This window comes from Xiphophorus maculatus, chromosome 22 (assembly GCF_002775205.1).
Source record: "Xiphophorus maculatus strain JP 163 A chromosome 22, X_maculatus-5.0-male, whole genome shotgun sequence".
Classification (NCBI taxonomy): Eukaryota; Metazoa; Chordata; class Actinopteri; order Cyprinodontiformes; family Poeciliidae; genus Xiphophorus; species Xiphophorus maculatus.
The window spans coordinates 15884294-15899067 of NC_036464.1; the positions used below are offsets into that span (position 1 = coordinate 15884294).

Genomic DNA, 14774 nt, shown 5'->3' on the forward strand with positions numbered 1-14774 from the left:
GCATTAAGAGATAACATTGAGTCATCTGTCACACCAACAACCTTTTTCTTCATAATGACAACTAAGTTTCAACATGAGCAGTTTAGTCATCCATTAGTCATGTATCCCATCCAGATGTCTGGTGCAGAAGAGAAGGGGAGGAGGAGATAGCAGCAGGTGTAGATCTCTATGAGCCCAGCTGAGCTCTAAAAGGCAGTGCTTAACACCCACAGCTCCATCATCTGGCCTCTCCCCTGTCTCCACGAGCCTCTCGACAGCCCATTCCTCATCATTTACCCCTTTTTGGCAAAGCCCAGAGCCCTTCTAATGGGGTGCTCTGAATGCTTCCAGATGTTTGTTTATTTGTTGTGCAGCAACTGTAAAGCAGTTTGCTCTTTGCTTGGATCTGTTCCCATCGCTCCATTTTTATGTTTTATTTATTTTTTTCTTTTTCGGAGGGGGAGGGTACTGACAATGCAAAAGTGAGGTTCTGCTGGAGTTTTGGTGCAGATAACCAATGTGCAATAAAATCCAACTTTCAAATAAATGTGAGGTGCCCCATGGGTGTCATCAGGAAGAAGTTTATTTTCCTCCCCCCCCTTTTTAAACACAATTTTCTTCTTGATATTTAAAAAAAAACGTTTGTGCACATTTTAAGATACATACCTATAAAGTAGCTGAAAGGAGACCAAAAACAACAGGAATAAATGGGCCCTACATTTGTATTGCAAGACATCCATCCATCCATTCATCCATTTTCTGTACACCCTTATCCCTAGTGGGGTCGGGAGGGGTGCTGGTGCCTATGTCCAGCTAATGTTCTGGGCGAGAGGCGGGGTTCACCCTGGACAAGTCGCCAGTCTGTCGCAGTATTGCAAGACATATTTCAGAGAATCTTTTTTTGTCTGTTTACTCCATTTAATACTCCAACTACAGAAATATGCAAAGAGTAAAAATGATTTAAAATCAGTAAAAAGGTTGTGACTAGTGTCTAGCATAACAGAACAAGTGAAAGATTTAATTGCATTTACACCTTTAGTTAGATCTATATAATTAATCTTATTTTAAAAGCAAAATATATTGTAAAGACAGATGATAAAAACATCTTGAAATTAATAAACTATTCATTGCTTTTAAACAGAACATCTGTGATTTTCATTGATAAATTTATTACAAAAATACGTTAACCACATACTCAAAGTTTCCTCTTGAATGTTTACTTATGAAGATGAGCTGTATCAGCTTTGTTTCTGTGTCTGAGCTAAAGAAGAGGCCATTTGACTGCAGCTGCTGTCTAAATAAATTAACTTCCCTTCCAATCACTAGATGTGAAGCATTAGCTTGAAGTAATATTTTAGGACCAAACAACATGGATTTTTGCTGATTTATGGAGTTAAAGTAGTATGTGTCTCTGCAATAACATTTTGACCACTAGAGTACTGCAATGATTCACAAGTAAAAATAGTTTTTTGTTTCTTTTTTAGAAAAATGTACATGCCACGATCCCCACACATTTACCAAATAGTAGTGGAAAGAATTAGAAGTGTTGGTGCACATTTGTGTATTAAAGAATGACAACAACATGTTTATATCTTGAAATACAGTTTTTTTTTATCAAATAGCCATTTACCACAGAGATGAATAACAGGGAGATTTTGCTATTGGTGCTTTTAAATCCATGTGTAGGAAGCCCATTGTGTAGGATGCCTACTGCTTTCTGATGATATTTCTTCTTTCCTTTCTCCATGTAAACATTGGAACATCATTACTCTCTGGCCACTTTTGGCTGTCTTGGGCTCATGTTTTTTTTTTTTTTTTTTGAATATGTTTTGTTATTTGTATTATGAATATGAACATATCCATTGTGAACAACAAGCCCAAATACAAATGGAGAAGAAAGGTACATGTCCCTTATGTGGTATTCAATAAAAATAGACAGATTTTTTTAAAAAAAGCTATCATGGAAATAGAAAAGAATGCAGTGTCATTGGCCATGGGTTAATCGTAAGGTACATACCATTCTTTGTGTAAGCGTAGTGTACTTCAGGCAGAGACTCCATTTTCTACAGCCAGATTTAGAGTTAAGCTGGCAGTTGGACCAGCACCAAGAGTTAGAGTCAAGGTGACAGTAGTGGAAGATCCTCAGGCCCCTCTGCCAGACTGTGTACGGCATTCTATGTCACGCTTTCACCAAAGTACACTAAAGCTCCCCCATTCTCCTTCACTTTGTCTTTTTGTCTAGTTTTCTCTTTCTTAATGTCTAATCTTCAACATTTAATGCTCCTTTTCTCTGTGACTTTTCTTATTTGCCTTTTTCCAATTATTTTTTGCGATGAAAAAGTATACTTTTGAGTCTATAACCACACCAAAAACACATTTCCTCTGTTACCCGTCAGCTCTTGTCTCTGTTGCCTTATTTTAACTCCTCCAGGTTGATTCTTTCACCAATCACGACATGAGTTGTGGCCATGGTTTCTACCCCTCTCTCTCGGGCAGTGACCTGCCAGTGCTGCCCTGCTCTGAGAGCTTGTTGCTGCTGTAATTACCTCTGGCACCCAGGCTCTGGGGCTTCCACACAGGTGACATGGTGGGTGCAGACGACTGAAAAGAGGAAAGAGAGGTTCTTTCTGCGCTGTCCAGAGGAGGGATGTCAGAAATGCTGCAAGAATGAGGGTAGAACTAGATGGCCTCCCTATTACTCTTTTAAAATGAACTTTTTAAGCAAAGTCTGTCACTTTCACATATTGTAAACCCCCCAACCCCCCAAAAAAAACAACAACAAAAAAAACAGACTTGAATGCTGAGTTACTAAACATATGCTATAGCAGGCACTGATTACAAAGTACCTCACAAAGCTGAAAAAGCAGCAATGACAAGAGAACTTTTTGTCATTGCTGACAAAATGACACTCAAGATTGACTAAAGAAAACTGTTTTTTTAGTCACTCTTTTTTTAAGTGTGACTAAAAAAACTAAAGCAAAGTTAAAAAGCTAAATGTAAAATGTGTCCAGAGACAAACACATTGCAGTAACCTGCTTAAAATCCTGCTGCATTTTGTCTGCCCTCTATTGTTTACATCCAGGTTTTAGCTGAGTAAACACAGAGGAATTACTGTCTGAAAAATTTTCTCTGTTAATGTAATGTTTCTGGCATTACTTTGTTCCCTCTAAATGAGAACATGCCGTGACCATCTAGCTCTCAGTACAAAAAACTGCAAAGTTTAGGAGAGGATAAATAAATGCAGTTGAAAAAACCCCCAAAAAACTGTTGGGGTGGGGGTTTCCGGCAGGGACATGAAACATAGGTGAAGGGCGAATATGAGGGTTGTGTTATCTAAGACTGCAGCACAACAGCATAAAAATAACAAATGAAGACTGTCATTGTTGCTCAGATCTAAGACAGAGGGGGGAAATATTCCACGTGTCAGATCCTTTCACCTTTAAATGGGCTGTTCTTAACCGGTCTGATTTTGACAAAGTACAAGGCATCTCTGTACTCGCATCTCGCAAGAGCTGCCACTGTCCTGGGTTTAACGACACAGATCTGTCCTTGGTACAACAAATTGGGCTGTTAGTTTACTCTGTGTAGGGCAGAGACACTCACTGCTAATAAGTCATTCAGTCAGTGGTGGTCAGCTCATTACAATAGCCACCATAAAAGACAGAAAAAGCTAGAGTAAACTTTCACTTTTGGCAGAAACTGTTTAAAAATCTTTAACATGTTAAGATTTTTCATGAGTGCATGAATGGGGTATAATAAAACATCTAGATGAGATGAGATGATACACCTTATGTTCACAAGAGTGTCTTTTGCTCTGTCTTAAAACTGAAACAGTAACGATGTCTTGTGTTTTCACAAAATAAATCGGTTTTGTGATTCTCATAGGCTTGGTGTTTCATGTGTTTTAACCAAATATGATTAAATGCAGTCCAGACTCATTAACAATTGAGTTAGCTTGTTAATGTTAGCACTGGTGGGATTTCACTGTAACAGTCACATGATTCTCACAGCAATTAGATTGTTTCACAATTTTATATTTTTCTTCTCACTCAAGCGGGTGTTAGGGTGGTAATCCACAGTAATCTGTGAATTTCTGGTTCGAGATCCCACTCTGTCCATCTCTGTTGTGTTTATGGACAAGACTGTTCATCTTGTCATTGATGAATTGTCTGGTGGTGGTGGTCAGAAGGCCCTGTGGCACCGGTGTATGGGAGACTTACATCTGTCAGACTGCTGCAGGCTACAGTCCAGCAGGTTGCTACCATCAGAGTGTGAATTGGTGAATAAGTGAATTTAGTGTGAAGTGCTTTGGGGTCCTCTGGACTTGATAAAGTGCTATGCAAGTACAGAGTATTTATCAATTATCTGAGAACCAAGAGAAAAGAAAACTTCAAAAATACCTTATTTATGTTAGGTATTGTAACTCCATATTCCCACAACCCCCAAAAGTTTGACTTACAGGCAGCAAATGATTTTAATTTGCTATAAAAATAAATTAATGAATAGAAACTGAAATATAATCATACAAAAGTCTTTCTACATAATATTAACTGAAATGCAAAACAAATGTTCAGATGAATACAAACTAGAAAACTGAAATATGTTTTTCAGAATGGCATGTAGAAAATCATGTCTGCTTTTGGTTAATCTTACATATGAGAAATGCATTATCAATTTAAATGAATAACCAATGTTTTTATTTGTATTCATTCTTACCTTAAAACATGCTTTAAGCTCAGAAGATGACCTTCAGGATTGATTTACAACATTGTGTCTTTTTAATGAATATGATGAGTGCACTGTCTGATGTTGAGAAGTTGCTATATAATTACAATAACTGACTACACTCAGTCAAGGTGAGGCCTAATCAATGTGTATGTCTACAGATCAAGGATGCTTCATCTTGTGGTAGAAGTCTGTGCACCAACACTCAGATTTATTCCCACTATCAACTCATCACACAGACAATGAGATCAATAAGAATAGATAACATAACTTCAGCACATGCTCAAGTTCAGCAGATTCCCACCCTCTTCAGCTGGTAGGGGTATGCCCCAGATTTACATAATCCAAGAGCCTTGGCTCTCAATGAAGAATTTAAGTTATGGAGTTTTGGGGTTTGCCTTGTTTAATTTGATATGAGAACAGACATCCTGACTAAAAAGTGAAAAAAAAAAGAACAAAAAAAAAAGGCTGATTGATTTATCTTACCTTTGTGGTTTCTGGCATCTCTGGATCCTTGAGGAAGAGGTGTGTAGGGCAATGGGCGATTTTCTAATCCTGCTTCGTTAGGCAGCTTGGAGAGACAAGAAAGAGAAGAGTAGCAAATACTTAGAGCAAATAAGGTATGACAAGTATTATTGTAGCCAGAATCTGGATATCAAGTTTGGGCATGTTTGAACTACTGTAGCTGATTTAAGAAACATATAAATCAAGCCTTCATGGAAGGCTTGGACATAGACTTCTAAAAACTCCTGCTCTTTCTGAAACTCTGCCTTCAGGAAGTCATCACAACAGTGCTCCTCTATTAAACCTTTAACATTATTTTTACCAGCAATTCACGGAGAAGTAATTGGTATAATGAGTGCAGTTCCACCAGGGATTTGCTAATTGCTGCTGGCTAGTCTGAAAGAACTTAGTGGGGGAGTTTGCAGGGAATGGCTGCTCTGTGAGGCAGAAGGTTAGAAACTGCAGCTCCGAGGAGGAGCTGCACTCGAAGGTGGCGCTTGGTCCACCCAGGCGTTTTGCGCAGCTGAATGGCTGCTCTAGGAGATTAAAGGATTTCTCAAACATGCATGAAAAAGTCAAAGCAGCACTCCAGGTATGTTTTTGATAGGAAGCATGACATAAAACTCAAAAAACGCTGGTTTTACGTAATGCTGCCTCTTTAAATTCTTATATATCAGGCTTATTAGTAGACATTATGTGAACAAAGGCATTTGATTTATAATACTTTGTAATATTAGTGAAGATTTTACTGCAGTTGTCTTTTTTTAACTTAGTTTAGTGCTCTTATGAACGTAAGGTGTTTACTGTTACATGTATGAAAAGCAGTAAAGTTAAATCTAAATTGAAGTTCAAAATCCTCATGAAATTAGTACACTTATATATATTACTGGGAAAATTTGACTGGCTTAAAGGCACAAAATAAAAACCTTAAAGCGCTGTTTCTTGTTCATGTAAGTCGAAAGAGCTTTGTGATTTCAGAAAACAAATTTGAACATGAAGCCCGAGAACTTCAACACTTTGCTTATTGAGGAGGATTTACATTGAAATACAACAGTATTTTCTCCTCTTGACTAAATGTAAGGACACCTTATTCAATGGTCCACAATTAAATGTCAAACAATCATATGAACTCCTGAATGAATGTTTAAACACCTAAACAATTGTGATTTTTTTTTTTTTTATAAAAAAATTAATGGCCTTCCACAATGCTCATGTTGATAGTGTTTGCTTTGTTATTCTTTGGTGCACTTTCAAGGACCAAAACATCCTCCTTCTTCCCCTTAGCCTTTTAGCCCGTGGAGCAGGCAGTTTATCGTGACACAGTGATATCTGATGCCTTTGCAAAAATACTTTCCTTTCCTGCAGGAAGGAATTCACAAGGCCTTTAATCATAGCAGGAGAGTTAAATGACAAATACCTATTAGAAACTGTTTGGAGCTGCATTTTTTCCCCACCTCCTTTATTGTTGTTCCCATACATGCCCATGCATAACCTTGAAAAATGGAATGGTCGGTGCTGTTAAATGGAACCATATTCTTCATGGCCAAAAAGAGTGCTGTAAATTGAAAACAATCACATAATGTGCTTTCAGATAGCATCTCTGATAAGCATTAAGGTTTGGCCAGCATGTGCCTTGTATTACACCGAGAAGAAAAATGGCAACATGCCTTACTTGAGGCCTTCCTACATATCTGCAGGAGTGTTTGAAAGAAACAGTCTGGAATAGGAATATTATTTTGACAGCAGACCCACGACTCTCAGCCTCTGGAGTGGCTAAAACTTGATAAGTTACAGCAAAGCTCGCTCACTGCTTGCGAGAGGTACTTGTGTGGAATGAGTAACACAAACAGTAGAACAACCCAAAACGACAACATAAAGTGCTAAATAAGAACTGCCACCTCTGATTTGAGAAAAACGGGCAGTGTCGGTTTAATTCAGCATTACAGCAGCACCTGCACAATAGAGATTGTAGTAAGCTTCATCCTGCTGCAGACAATCAGCATGATCCATCAGCTTTAAAAAAAAAAAAAAAAAAACTTTCTAACTTGTGCTTTCTGACATTTGGCTGCGATGATATAATTCCTTTTGGCAGTCACAACAAACGCAAAGTGTTTATGTCAATTATGAAGAGTTGCAATGAGTAATTCAGGCACTAAGATAGAAATCGTGAGCCTTGTCTTTCCAATCTACCTCCACGCATCTCTGAACCAGAGTTGAGCCTCTGCTTGTCTGATTTCCTGATCTGCTTGAAAGATCACAAGACATGGCTTCTCCAGGCCTGCTTGGCCCTCAAAGGAACCTGCTAATCCTGCTGCTTGGCCACAAATAATCATCCTATGTGCCACATTATTAGCAGTACCACATAAAGACTAAATATGTGGATTAACAAAACCGGACAACTGGAATAAGATGAATATTATATAAAACTTATTACAACTGATTTTAGGCCATTCAGGTCCAGAATAATTTTAGCTCCTGTGATATTTTTCGGTTCCTATAACATTGAGTTTATTAAGGTTGAACTGAATTAACTGAACTGTTTGTATAAAGGTGCTATTTGCTGTGGATGGGTGACATAAATAAAATGAGTTGTAGCTCTGGTTGTATGTTGTTCAGCAGGAAGTCGAACCTCCACCTCTGCCTTAAATCTCAGGTCTTTTAACCATTCTTCTGGATTTACTCCGTCTTCCCATCAGCTTGTTTAAGCTGTCCTATCCTTGCTGATGAAAACCATTCCCACAGCATAATGCTGCCACCAACATGTGAACATGATAATGTGCTACTCTGTGAAACACAAATAAAGAAATTGTATCTGTTCCATAAAGTATTTTGTACAGCAAAAATACCTTTCTGTTCTGGAGTGATAAAATACCTGGGTTTAATTACTGTCTTTAATGTTTGATAACTTTTTGGCATCTTTAGAGAATATGCATACAGCAATTTTTAACTCTTGACACAAATATTTATTGGATTTATGTTGGACTTTGACTGGGTCAATCCAATGCATACATATTATTTGATCTAAACCATTACACTGAGCTGTGCGCTGCATGATTAGGGTCAGTGCACTGCTAGAAGGTCAACTTTGGATCGAGCCTCAATGTCTTTTGCAGAGCTTAACGGGCTTTCTCCTGATTGCCCACCTCATGAAAATGGAAAAATAGAAAACTGTGGAAAACTGTGGATCTCTCTTTTTTTTTTTTTTTTACAATGTAATGTATTTCTTTGTTTTGGTGCATAAAATAAAATCCAAATAAAATTTATTCAAGTATGTGGATGTAACACGACAAAATCTGGAAATCTTCTGGGTGTATTAACCCTTCCAAAAGGCACTATATGCACCGTGTTTCCCTCGTCTCATCTGTTATCAGTCCTTTAGTTGTGCCAACTCTGAACAGAGGGAGGTGCTGCTGTGTCGTCTATTTAAGACTCTCCTCGAGTCCCCTTCTCCTCGTTCAGTTTCTCTGCTGTCCAGATTAGTCTGCTCATCAAGCTGAGCATTGTTTTAATTTGCTGGGCCTGGGGCATATGCTGAGTGTTCACATCATTATTGTCTCTGTGCAATGTGAGTTATCACCACAGCTTATGATAATGTGGCACAAATTTACAGGCTGGGGAGCACCATGGATTCTGAGATAATAAAGACTGGACAGGGGAACGGAAGGAGGGAGCGAGAGAAATGAGGAAAGTGTGTGAGGAAGAGACACAGAAAAAGGTGGCAGGAAAAGAGAGAGAGAGAAAGAGAGAGAAGCTCTGTTGGATGTCATTATGAAAGATGATTCCCATACTGGATAATACATCACACCAGTCCTGTCTGTCTTCTGTTTTTTTCACTGTTGTTATGTGAATAAATGCTGATAAACCCGGAGGCAATAGTGATTATTAGTTCCAACATATCACCACGAGAGAGGGAAGCAGGAAGAGAATGACAGGGGAGGAGTAGAGACAAGCAGATCACAGAAAGCCTACCACCTCCAAGCTGGAAATCTCGAAACTGTGTGACACACAAATGTAAGTCAGGAAAATCTGATAGATATGAAGTTATTCGCCCTCCCCACCCCCACCCCCACTCAAAGTTAGCAGTAAATTAAAAATCATGATTGGAGTTGTACAACCGTATGTCATGTTAGCTTCAGATAAATTAAGTTATATTTGTCTAGAGCCTTTATGAAGTTGACTGTCACTGGAAAAGCACATAAAGTATAAAGTTTAATCACATTTAACTCTGTTTCCTTTTTAGGAATACCCGGCTATGAAGTCTCCCCACTCACCCTGACCGGCTCATCCTGACACAGCTGGTTCCTGCCTTGCCTCACCTCTTCTCTCTCCTTTAAGACTGACCAGCAATACAATCTAATTACAGCCGCGCTACAGAGGGAGACCAGTGTAAACACCAGGCCTTTTTATCTCCTTATACATCTGGACAAGTAGACAAAGTGCTAAAAGGAAATAAATGTGGCCTGACAGCCACATCAAAGAGTTCAGCCAGAGGCTTACTGCTACTTAGGGCACAGGAATGTTGTTGCTAAGCATCAACCCGCAACCTATCAGGGTGCAAAGAGGGCCCTGTCCTGCCGAAGAGAGGGAAAAGAGCAGAAGAGGGGAGAAATGACGAAAAGAAAGGGAGGGGGAGCAAGGAAAAAGAGGGGGAGGGAGAGGAGTAAGGGGCTGACATTGAGGGGAGGCTAGGGACTCAAGGAGATTTTTGTAGCTTAAAGCAATTGTTGGAAGAAACAAGCCTTCTGTTTTGTTTTCTCTTGACACCATTTCTGCTTTTTGTGCTTGCAAAAGACATGTAGAAAAATGTCTTTTGATATGTTTTCTCTTTGGGTCTATATCAAAATATTTCTTTTGTGTCTGTGCATGGAACTTTTTTCACATCTTGTCTCTATAAACTGGTGCTCCTTTCTGATCATGTTAGAGATCAGAGGAGACACAACTTGTGAACTTATTTGAGTCAACATTTAATGCGAGCATGACATGTTCACTCCTCAGCTAAAAGGGATTTTTATATGATGCATGTCTTGTACTTCTAAAGCAAGAGTTACAGACAACAAAACAATGCAAAAATAAATAATGAAACTAAATAAGTTTGGGGGAATCACAAAAACATGCAGTGGCAACAAAAGGCCAGAAAGTGCTCATATTCATTGAGAAAAAATACAAATAAGATCCAGCAAAGTAAAATACTCCTGGAGGCAATTGTTCGCATTGGGTATGCCCCCCTTAAGAATGTTAGTAAAAACAATTTAACTAGGTTTTTACATCCACTTCAAAATATTTGATGCAAGCGAGAGACATTCACTCCTCTGACAAAGCTGATTGTTTTGTTTTTATGATGCATATTTGTACTTCTAGATAACTATATAAAAACAAAGAATAATAATAAGTAGCACAAGCTTGGGGGTGCTATGAAACATGCAATGAGAATAATGAAAAGCAAAACACTACAATAATAAATAAATAAATATATATATATATAAAAATGACTTAATGATGTTGCAAATAGATAAGTCTTCAGAAGGGAATTAGTTTCCTGTGATTTTATTTAGGGTTAAGTAAAGCATGGTGGTGGCACTATCATGCCATGGGGATACTGGAAAGATATCCCCAGGAAAGATGGTCTACGCAAATGCATGCCACGCTTTTCAGATCTGTTTGTAAATATAATTATAAAAAGATATATCCTTTTTACTTTATAATTAGGTTCTGCTTTGTGTTGGCTTATCGCAAAGACTATAACAATAATTTGAAAAAAAAAGATTGCTTTAATAATGATGGCTGCAATGCAACAAAATCTGAAGAGTGAAATTAGCATTAGCACTTTTTCAATATTTCTGGTATTTTACAAACACAAAAACATATTTGTTAGGAACAATTATCCAAATGTATAATTTATTTGCTGGAATTACAACTAAAACGGTTTAAAGAACCATGCTCCTAAAATAATATTTTTACTGCTTTGATTTAACTTTACATATATAGTTAATGATTGTGCCTTCAGGGTGTAAGAAGAGGCTAATGAGCTTTAAACTGCTGTAGTGCACATGGAAAGTAATAATTCTGTTTTCTTTGGGAACAGCAGAAGGAAAAACATTTGATGTAACGGTGCCTGCACTTATGAGCGCAACAACAGTCGGCTTTTCTTTCTCTTTTTTTTTCTTTTCACTCGGCAGGAAGGCTGCCAAGCTTGTGTTTAATGATTAACCAGTTCTACTCCAATGAGCATGCTCTGAGTAAATGTATCATGTGATCAGTGATCACAAGAGCAACTGTTCTGATGTTTCGCTCGAGGCACAGGGGAGCATGAAGTGAACCAGCAACAGCGGGACCTGGAGTTCTGTGGACGGCAAAGGTTGAGCACTGCTGGACGTTAATTGCCCACAGTGGTGACTCATACCTGGAATAGGACTGTATGTTTTTAGGTTGAAATTTAAAAAGTCATTTGACCTTTCCTGACGGTGTCCAGGACGTGTAAGTGATTTAAGGCCTGCATTACAGGTATACTATACAATTAGCTAGAAGGCATTTTGCTTATTTTGCCCAAGTTTGACCTTTTTGTTTCTGTAAGGCCTCCTGAAACAAAATTTAAAAAAAGACTTTTGTCTTCCTTTCATCACTTTTGCATGAGACTCAGTTGATTTCTTCATTTCTCACCAAATCCCAAAAATAAAAAATAAAACAGCAAAACATAAGACAGTAAAAGGTGAATGTTCTGTGCTACCCATGAGAAAAATATTTTTTTTGTTACAGTTTTACCTTATTTCACTGCAGAGAAAAGTATTTTCACCTTCCCCTGTGTGATGCAAACAACACACATGGAAAAAAAAAAAGTACAGCAACTCAGGAGTGTGACATATAAGGCTTTCTGTTACGATTAGGGGCTGTAGCTAACGTCAGGGCTGTTTTCTGGAGTGTAGGATGTTAAATAATTGAAGACTATGGGAGCGGGCCTGTCACGCCGGCTTGTCTAGAATGTTTCCTATGCAATTAGACGCCAAGAGACATTTGAAGAGGCCCCACAAAAAGAGGCACAAAAAAGTGACATGTGAACTTAAAGGAAATTAGCTCTTCACACAAGTGAAATGTGAAGGTTACTTAGCAATGCTTAACTCAGACTGCGGCTGTGTGAAGTGTGTGTTTGACTCAGCCCCGCTACCAAGACTGCGATTTTCTTTACTTTGAGCCGGCTTCAGTCAGTAAGATCACAGAGGGAATGAAAACTAATTTTGACTCAAGGCACACGGAGAGAAGAAGAGCAAGAAAAAAAAAAAAGTGGAGACGTGTCGAAATAATGAGATCTCTTGATGTTTTTCTGGGAAGATATGGGATGATGCAGACAGATGCGCAACTCACATCTTCACCCAAGGACACAGACACACAAGCACCCGTTCATCGTTTAACTTCAACTTCAAAACACACAAAATTTGCATGCACGCACATTAGGAAGCCCACACACATCTCCTCAGATGCAAGAAACAGTGAAGCATGTGTACTTAAATGTTCACCTGACTTTATGAAAAAAAAGAAATAAATTAAAAACGGTTAGTTGATTGGTACAGATGGGGAGTTGTATTATGCAAATATGGTTTAGCCTTTGTTAATTACATTGAAAAACTCTGACCGTATGTTTAAAGTCAAAGGTTTGTCGTAATTTTTTAAGCACTTCTTTTGTCTTGTGTTCTTTTTTTGTTTTCAAATCAATTAGTTCTCATATGAGTTCATGTTAAAAAGAACAAAGCACAATTAATCAAAGAGATCTAAAGCAGTGTGAAAAATAGAACAGAGGAATAGAAGAAGTTCAATATAAAGTACATAATCCTAAACTCATTTTGTCATTTTAACTGTTTGAGGCAGAGAGCTGTGCAGCAGTCGAGTGATTCTGCTCATAATGATATAAACAGTTTTCGCAACAGCTGCAGTTCAGAAAGTTTATAGGAGTCTGACAATGTTCAGGCATTTTTTTTAATGCAGTGCCACTACAGAGACCAGTTCAGCTCCCCTCACTATCCTCTTCATGGCCTTTCCGTCTGCCATCCAGCAGCTGGAGGACAGTAGTGAGATGCAGTTTTATATAGCAAGGGGTCCTCATTTAAATTTCAGAAATGGTGATTTATTTTGAGACATTTTCCTCAACCAAAAGTTTAGCATTATGTATCATCGTATTTTAAAGTCAAGTAATGTCAGGTTTAATTATTCAGCACGTTTCAGCAACAAGGCAGATCAAAGTGCCGCACATAATAACTGATTAAGAAGCAACAAATAGGCAAATTGCATTTCGTCAAATACCATCAGCAAAATCATCAAGAATAAATGTACATCAAATATACAAAAAATCTCAATTCTCCAGTTATTTTTAATCAAAGGCAACTTTAAACAGGTGAGTTCCAGCATAATATGCTTATTAAATGATACTTGAACTTGAATATGATTTTAATGTCCCTGCTCTACTTTTTTTAATTAATACCTGTTGAGTTTAATATTTTTTATTTCAAATTTCAGAATGCTGATTGCCAGGTAATAAAGGTGACAGTAAGCTGGTAGAATTATCAAATCGGGCTCTTTAAAATCTACTATAACATCTAATTTTTAAGATATGGTTGTAATATTCTTCAAATATTATTAGATTAATTATTTTATAGTAACTCCAACATTATAAGATTAAACTCTTTTCTGTTTCATATAACACAAACAGGTTTAAACAAATTTGGCCTGTCCATTTCCGCTCCTCCATTGACTTACCGCAAATTCTTGAGCTCCTGCACTATTACCATAAAGCCTGAAAAAGTGGCACAAACGAAAATGTATTGCCCTAAATGAAGTAAAAGATGAACAGTGAAGTCTTTTATAACCACAGTTGATCTGGGGTTCAATTAAGACTTCATTTAGGTACAGGTCTGGATTATGCTTTACCATTTTTGAGACTTCAGGGATTTAAGGTTAAAAATGAAAATCAAGCTAACATTAGATGTAAACTATGTAGCAATTTTGTCATTGAATTAGGATGGTAAAGTGATGTTTCACAGTGATTGATCTCTTACATTTTGTGATGCCAGTCTTCATTCATTCCACATTTTGAGGACAGTATAGTATGAGTGTTGTTCTTTTTTTGTGATACAGAACGCATTTCAATAAACAGATATTCATCTGTGTTAGAAAATATTACACCTGTAAATAAAGAACATTAGTATGCTCCCCATCCATCTCTGCTTGCCTCCGATCCCTGACAACCTTTCAAAGAACTTTCTCACATCCGCTTCTCTGAGTTCTTTGCAGCAGTGATAACGCTGTCATCTTCCACACCTATCATAAGTCACAGGCAAACGACCCAGATCGTCTTTCGTCAGACAGAAGCCTCTGCGGGCCTGTAAGCTGTATCATTACACCATGTCATCTTTATGGCAAGGAGCACAGCCCGGCTCTCTAATTACACTCGGCTTACTCCATTTACCCAGACAAGGATGGAACAGCAGGCAAACAAAGCATTAAAAATGAAGTGCTCTTTTTTTTTGCTCTATGGACGCCTGTGTCGTTCTGCTGGTGGCCGTTGTCATCCTCTGGATGTT

General features: G+C 38.0%; 1 protein-coding gene across 2 annotated transcripts in view; it reads right to left on the reverse strand.

Moving 5' to 3' along the window:
• The window catches only part of lrmda (leucine rich melanocyte differentiation associated), a 235907-nt gene that overhangs the window by 21980 nt on the left and 199153 nt on the right, over positions 1-14774 (reverse strand). For both annotated transcript variants that reach the window (XM_023326880.1, XM_023326881.1), the window contains one exon: positions 5191-5275. In XM_023326880.1, the coding sequence (XP_023182648.1) occupies positions 5191-5275 (85 nt within the window). The remainder of the gene's footprint in view (positions 1-5190; positions 5276-14774) is intronic.